The 308-nt window shown below is 57.1% G+C and overlaps 1 protein-coding gene across 1 annotated transcript in view; it reads left to right on the top strand.

Moving 5' to 3' along the window:
* LOC107687497 (coronin-2A) overlaps positions 1–308 on the top strand; it is a 6,239-nt gene that overhangs the window by 2,455 nt on the left and 3,476 nt on the right. Inside the window, 2 exon segments of the mRNA XM_074187000.1 lie at positions 6–78; positions 166–307. Coding sequence (XP_074043101.1) covers positions 6–78; positions 166–307 — 215 coding nt within the window.

Here is a 308-nt window from a genome sequence, read left to right as displayed (position 1 = left end):
CGCAGCGCTCCTGTGCTGGACATTAAGTGGGACCCGTTTAACGACCTGCGCCTCGCGTCCTGTTCAGAGGACTGTACGGTCAGTTTCCATGGCGACCTGTTCAGGTGTGCTGTGCACATGGTCTCTATGACAGCAGCGGTTGTGTGTGTGTGTGTGTGTGTGCAGGTGAAGGTGTGGGACATTCCTCCGAATGGACTGAAGGACGATCTGATGGAGCCCAGTAAAGATCTGACCGCGCACAGCCGCAGGGTGTCAATCATCGAGTGGCATCCAACCGCTAGAGACCTGCTGCTGAGCTCCGCCTACGA

Source organism: Sinocyclocheilus anshuiensis, unplaced genomic scaffold (genome assembly GCF_001515605.1).
Source record: "Sinocyclocheilus anshuiensis isolate Anshui unplaced genomic scaffold, SAMN03320099.WGS_v1.1 scaffold1689, whole genome shotgun sequence".
Taxonomy (NCBI): Eukaryota; Metazoa; Chordata; class Actinopteri; order Cypriniformes; family Cyprinidae; genus Sinocyclocheilus; species Sinocyclocheilus anshuiensis.
Note: the sequence above shows the minus strand (reverse complement) of the source record. Positions and strands in the feature narration are given on the sequence as shown.